General features: G+C 42.7%; 1 protein-coding gene across 1 annotated transcript in view; it reads right to left on the bottom strand.

The window, feature by feature from the left end:
- myo15ab (myosin XVAb) overlaps positions 1-7,500 on the bottom strand; it is a gene marked incomplete at its 5' end in the record, with an annotated part of 125,721 nt that overhangs the window by 15,722 nt on the left and 102,499 nt on the right. Inside the window, 3 exon segments of the mRNA XM_076279044.1 lie at positions 3,066-3,199; positions 3,787-3,947; positions 7,282-7,378. Coding sequence (XP_076135159.1) covers positions 3,066-3,199; positions 3,787-3,947; positions 7,282-7,378 — 392 coding nt within the window.

Below are 7,500 nucleotides of genomic sequence, written 5' to 3'. Positions count from 1 at the left end.
TACCAGGCCTATGGTTTTTAAAAGTCAGATGACTGTAGCAGCCCAAGGTAACCAGTTGTTGTAGATGAGAGGCAACCCCTTGTTTCAGATAGCCTGGACAACATGTTACCTAGGTGTTGCCTACGTTATTAATTAATGGTAGCCTACAATAGTTAATTGTTTCGCGTAACATATTAGTTGGCTCAAAGAGTAGGGAATCAGGATGGAGAGAGTCACGCGTGTGTTGCTTTTGCGGGATCGAATCCAGTTTAATGCTAGTTTTCAAAACATATATTTTTTACATGTCTTTTGTCCGAGTGGCTGTAATGTAGCCGAGCGCTCATGGCGTATGAAAAGCGACTTCAAACCACCTAAAACAACTTGTTTGTGAATGTCTGACAACTGCTGCAGCGCATGCACGCGCAAGGAAACCAGTAGGTGGAGAAACCAGAAGGCACACAACACCGGAACGATTTTAAGGCTATTTCGCTTAGGCTACTCAATGGTGCTATTTCACACGCATTATAGCGACCCCCACTCACCAGGGTTAGGTGGAAGGTGTTAATAGACGATTGGCGTAGCCTACAGTGGACTAGGGCTGTCAAAATTGCTCAAAAATGACGTTCGAATATCCCCTCTAAAATAAACACATGTATTCGAATATATTGGAATATCTAGGCTATATTATTTGCGCATTATGTCAGTGATGCGCATCATGTCATCTGTTTTTAACTTTTTGTATGGTTATTGCTTGACAGGGGGGATCCCAAGCAGCTTTCAGCCATAAGGCATTTCCTAATTCACCTGACACTGATATTCAAAATGTTGAAACTATTTCGGCATAACCTATAAGCAGTAAGAAGAATTTTATATAAATCCTGCGCTAACAGTAATCCTCCTACCCTCGCTACCACAGCTGTGGATAGTGTGGCATGCTCACGCTCTATGTCTCCTTCTTGCAAACTAGGCCTATAGCCCAACCATTTACGTCTTCAAAAAATAACAACTTGCCAGATATGCCTTCATATCTTTGGGCTTCATTCAGCATTTTGTTCTTCCACTGGAAATGACTCTTCTATATTTGCTGCCTGCTGCATCCTTTCTGTTTGTATTGTTTAGAAAATGTTTGACGTCTTGAGTTAATGCATTAAACATTGTTTGCTGGTAACCAGCCACAAATAGACTACAGATTCTTGCGTGCATTCTCTCCAAAATGTGCCCGTTCTATAGGCTGGCCAAGTGCGTAATTCTGCGGCATAAAGCAGATGTATTTGTGTATTGTACAGAAAAATAAAAATAACCTGTCAAGCAGTCAATTGACTACATTGCAGTCAATAAGTAGTGCAAATTACGAAACCAAAAGGTGGGTCATAGTTGTCTAAGCCTCTGCTGTGAGGCCAAACCCATGAACAAAGACGCATTGATATCTGCAATAGTTTTTTTTGATCTACTGTGTAGGCTTCATAAAATAAAATAAAATAAACAGATTGCTAATGGCCTACAAGCTGATCTGGGGTGCGTTTCCCGTACAACTACGGAGGTTAGCTTTTTACTAACAGGATGCATCGTTCAACTAACCAACATGTAAGTTACGACTGTTTCCCAAAACTGTCGTACTTAGTACTTTGTAAGTTTGGACCATGATAGTTTCCAAACTTCAGTAGTCTGGACTAAGGTGGTTAATGACGTTTAGTAGCACGTGAACGGGCACCTGCACATACTTCTGTGGCGCATTGCGTTGAGGCCGGCAGATGACAGCCGCCGTTGCACAGCAGTTACCAGTCCCCTGTCCAAGAGTTTGAATCTGGGTTAAGATATTGACATCGTTGTTTACCTAAGTTTATCTTTTGTGCAGATCATATTATCAAAATCAGAATCAGCCTTCTTGGCTTGGTTTGCGTAAACTTACAAGGACCCCCCCCCTCCATGAAAATCAAAGGCTACATATTCTCAGCTGACTCGTCAAAATGTGCGCACCACCTTATTATTATCTGCAGGTGTGTGACTTTTACTTACGTGCACATGGCTGCAAATTGACTTTTAATTTATGTATTTTCTGCCTTGGGCATTTTAAAATATGGATGTATGGTGGTTAGAAGTGTAAATATAAATTAGAAACCTAAATATATTTATAATTATTAATTTGCAAACAAATAACTGGCGTCAGTGACGTCTTTGACACGAAGATCCCTGGAACTATGCTTCTACTAGCATTCTACCACAGGTCGAGAGGTGTAGTTGTAACTACACAACTTTACGATAGTGGCTGCGAACGTTCGTTGCTACTATGGTTTTGGGAAACACTAACGTAGTGTAACGATGCATTGGACTATGTAAGTTCCAAATATGAATGTAATTCTGCGGCATAAAGCAGATGTATTTGTTTATTGTACAGAAAAATAAAAATGACATGTCAAGCAGTCAATTGACTACATTGCAGTCAAGAAGTAGGGCAAATTAATTTACGAAACCAAAACGTGGGTCATAGTTGTCTAGCGTAGCCTGTTAAAAACGTCGCAGAAGCCTACCCAAGGCTACAGATGAATTCTGAACAGTTATTTCTCTACTGACTCAATTATCACACCACTGTTTTGATTTGCGTAGTTACGTTAACCCTGACAATAATGTAGACAGCAAATTTCGATTTCCGTTACCACCGTGTAGTCAAGCCTTAAGCCATACCGAAGTAGCCTAAATCGAGGTAAATCGAGCTTTTTCAGAAGGGGCGGCAGGCAGAGCGATATACAGTGGCAGAGCGACGCACAGTGGCTGAAAGTGGTACTAAAGCTTCACGCAGCTTCACGCCTCGTAATGCGCGACTGAAGTGGCCATTTGAAAGCGATGCCCACTGTAGGTGTGTGTGTGTGTGTGTATGTGTGTGTGTTTGTGTGTGTGTGTGTGTGTGTGTGTGTATGTGTGTGTGTCTGTGTTTGTGTGTGTGTGTCTGTGTTTGTGTGTTTGTGTGTGTGTGTGTGTGTGTGTGTGTGTCTGTGTTTGTGTGTGTGTCTGTGTTTGTGTGTGTGTGTGTGTGTGTGTGTGTGTGTGTGTGTGTGTGTGTGTATGTGTGTGTGTGTGTGTGGGCTTACGCTGTGGGAATGTAGAGGCTGTCTTTGGCGCGATGTTGCAGTGCTGCTAGTTTGGCCACTTGGTGGAGCTGTTGCTCACTAAGCTTCCCAGGAGGAAGCACATTTAGCAGACCCTTCAGGTAGTCCGGGAGAACCTAGCACACACACACACACACACACACCAGGAGGAAAAGCACATTTAGCAGACCCTTCAGGTAGTCCGGGAGAACCTAGCACAGACACACACACACACACACACACATACACATACATACACACACATATACACACACACACACACACACATATACACACACACACACACACACACACACACAAGCTGTGTGTTACGCTGCACTACTACTGTTCACAGGCCTTCCTAAAAAGACTATCAAACAGCTTCAGGTGATACAAAATGCAGCAGCTAGGGTTCTCACAAAAACTAAAAGAACTGACCACATTACTTCTCCACTTCTTAAGTCCCTGCGGTTTCCAGTTAGTCACAGAATTGACTTTAAAGCGCAACTGTTTGTTTATAAAACAATGTGTGTGTGTGTGTGTGTCTGTGTGTGTGTGTGTGTGTGTTACCTGGTTGTAGTGCAGCGTCACACACAGCTCGTGTGTATGTGTGTGTGTGTGTGTGTGTGTGTGTGTGTGTGTGTTACCTGGTTGTAGTGCAGCGTCACACACAGCTCGTGTCTGTGTGTGTGTGTGTGTGTGTGTGTGTGTGTGTGTGTGTTACCTGGTTGTAGTGCAGCGTCACACACAGCTCGTTGTCGAACTTGAGGGGGTGGGCCCAAATGACCCGTCTGAACCAGAAGCTGTGGGCGGGATCTGTTTGCTCCGCCTCCGTAGCAATGTCCAGGATGTACTCCCGCTTATTTAGAGGACGCACGCTCTGACCTACACACACACACACACACACACACACACACACCAGGAGGAAGCACATTTAGCAGACCCTTCAGGTAGTCCGGGAGAACCTAGCACACACACATACACACACACACACACCGAAACACACACACACACACACACACACACACACACACACACACACACCGAAACACACACACACACAGTTGTATAATAGTTGTGGTTGTGTATGTGTTATTGATTGTGTATATTATGTTGTATATTGGTTGCGTGTGTATGGCTGTGTATTGCGTGTGTATGTTATATTTTGGTTGTGTGTTGGTTGTGTATGTTGTGTAATGGTGGTACATTGGTTGTGTGCTGGTTGTGTATGTTGTGTAATGGTGGTACATTGGTTGTGTGCTGGTTGTGTATGTTGTGTATGTTGTGTAATGGTTGTAGCATCGCAAAATCTACATTTTTATAGCTTTCATTGTTTTTACAAATACCCTAGTATATGTCAGTAGCCAATAAGACTAACCCACAATTAATGATGATAACCTGCATATGTCTACAAGACACGGGGATGGAGTTCACCAGTCAACAGCACAGTACTGTATAGGCCAATAAGACTAACCCACGTTAATGATGAACCGTTAGTTTAGAAATTAGCCAACTTTGCTAGTTATCAAACATCCCTTATAACCAGATGGGTTTTAGGTTGGAAATTAGCCAACTTTGCTAGTTATCAAACTTGCCTTATAACCAGACGGGTTTTAGGTTGGAAATTAGCCAACTTTGCTAGTTATCAAACTTGCCTTATAATCAGACCGGTTTTAGGTTGGAAATTAGCCAACTTTGCTAGTTATCAAACTTGCCTTATAATCAGACCGGTTTTAGGTTGGAAATTAGCCAACTTTGCTAGTTATCAAACTTGCCTTATGACCAGATGGGTTTTATTTGGGAAATTAGCCAACTTTGCTAGTTGTCAGACTTGCCTTATAACCATAGCCAACTTTGCTAGTTATGAAACTTGCCTTTCAACCAGATAGTTTTATTTTGGAAATTAGCCAATTTTGCTAGTTACTAGATTCTTAGCAGCATGTAAGCATTGTAATTGGTTTGAAACACATTACATCTAAAAAAATACTTGGCATCTGCACATGAACTACTGAGCAGTCCTGTGTAGCCTGATCACATAAACACGGCCCTGCTCACATAAACACACCCCTCATAACCATAACCTAACACCCCTTCTACTCCTCGTAGAGATCAGCTGATCACATGGCCACGCCCCTTCTACTCCTCGTAGAGATCAGCTGATCACATGACCACGCCCCTTCTACTCCTCGTGATCACATGACCACGCCCCTTCTACTCCTCGTAGAGTTCAGCTGATCACATGACCACGCCCCTTCTACTCCTCGTAGAGATCAGCTGATCACATGACCACGCCCCTTCCACTCCTCGTGATCACATGGCCACGCCCCTTCTACTCCTCGTGAACACGTGGCCACGCCCCTTCTACTCCTCGTGATCACATGACCACGCCCCTTCTACTCCTCGTAGAGATCAGCTGATCACATGGCTACGCCCCTTCTACTCCTCGTAGAGTTCAGCTGATCACATGGCCACGCCCCTTCCACTCTTCTTAGAGTTCAGCTGATCACATGGCCACGCCCCTTCCACTCCTCGTGATCACATGACCACGCCCCTTCCTTCCTTCCACTCCTCGTAGAGTTCAGCTGATCCATAACCCTTTCACTGATCGTAGAGTTCAGCTGATCCATAACCCTTTCACTGATCGTAGAGTTCAGCTGATCCATAACCCTTCCACTCCTCGTAGAGTTCAGCTGATCCATAACCCTTCCACTCCTCGTAGAGTTCAGCTGATCCATAACCCTTTTACTGATCGTAGAGTTCAGCTGATCCATAACCCTTCCACTCCTCGTAGAGTTCAGCTGATCCATAACCCTTCCACTGATCGTAGAGGTTGTACACTGGTTGTGTATTTGTTGTATATTGGTTGTGTGTATATTGGTTGTGTATTTGTTGTATATTAGTTGTGTAATGGTTGCATAATGGTTGCGTAATGGTTGCGTAATGGTTGTTTGCCCACATCTGTTCAGCTAATCCACGCTCATAGAGGTTGTACACTGGTTCTGTATTGGTTCTGTATTGGGTGTAGATTGGTTGTACACTGGTTGTATATTGGTTGTGTATTGATTGTGTATTGGTTATGTATTGGTTGTGCATTGGTTGTGTACTGGTTGTGTAATGGTTGTGCATTGGTTGTGTACTGGTTGTACACTGGTTCTGTATTGGTTCTGTATTGGGTGTAGATTGGTTGTACACTGGTTCTGTATTGGTTCTGTATTGGGTGTAGATTGGTTGTACACTGGTTGTATATTGGTTGTGTAATGGTTGTGTATTGGTTGTGTAATGGTTGTGCATTGGTTGTGTACTGGTTGTGTAATGGTTGTGCATTGGTTGTGTACTGGTTGTGTAATGGTTGTGTATTGGTTGTGTACTGGTTGTATATTGGTTGTATATTGGTTGTATCTTGGTTGTGTATTGATTGTGTAATGGTTGTATATTGGTTGTGTGTTGGTTGTGTAATGGTTGTATATTGGTTGTGTGTTGGTTGTGTAATGGTTGTATATTGGTTGTGTATTGGTTGTGTAATGGTTGTGCATTGGTTGTGTACTGGTTGTGTAATGGTTGTGCATTGGTTGTGTACTGGTTGTGTAATGGTTGTGTATTGGTTGTGTACTGGTTGTATATTGGTTGTATATTGGTTGTATCTTAGTTGTGTATTGATTGTGTAATGGTTGTATATTAGTTGTGTAATGGTTGTGCATTGGTTGTGTACTGGTTGTACACTGGTTCTGTATTGGTTCTGTATTGGGTGTAGATTGGTTGTACACTGGTTCTGTATTGGTTCTGTATTGGGTGTAGATTGGTTGTACACTGGTTGTATATTGGTTGTGTAATGGTTGTGTATTGGTTGTGTACTGGTTGTACACTGGTTGTATATTGGTTGTGTAATGGTTGTGTATTGGTTGTGTAATGGTTGTGCATTGGTTGTGTACTGGTTGTGTAATGGTTGTGCATTGGTTGTGTACTGGTTGTGTAATGGTTGTGTATTGGTTGTGTACTGGTTGTATATTGGTTGTATATTGGTTGTATATTGGTTGTATATTGGTTGTGTATTGATTGTGTAATGGTTGTATATTGGTTGTGTGTTGGTTGTGTACTGGTTGTATATTGGTTGTGTGTTGGTTGTGTAATGGTTGTATATTGGTTGTGTGTTGGTTGTGTAATGGTTGTATATTGGTTGTGTATTGATTGTGTAATGGTTGTGTAATGGTTGTTTGCCCACCTCTGTTAGTGACGATGAAGATGGTGTACTCATCCATGGCCTCCATTCGCTGTAGAGCCATCTCATAACACAACTCCTCAATGATGTCTAGGGCTACCTACACACACACACACACACACACACATTACACACATTACACAGTGTGTAGAGCCATCTCATAACACAACTCCTCAATGATGTCTAGGGCTACCTGTACACACACACACACACACACACACA

This window comes from Alosa pseudoharengus, unplaced genomic scaffold (assembly GCF_046254945.1).
Source record: "Alosa pseudoharengus isolate Yale_2024_CS ecotype anadromous, Long Island Sound unplaced genomic scaffold, YU_APseudo_1.1 YU_APseudo_1.1_scf_1, whole genome shotgun sequence".
Lineage (NCBI taxonomy): Eukaryota > Metazoa > Chordata > Actinopteri > Clupeiformes > Clupeidae > Alosa > Alosa pseudoharengus.
Note: the sequence above shows the minus strand (reverse complement) of the source record. Positions and strands in the feature narration are given on the sequence as shown.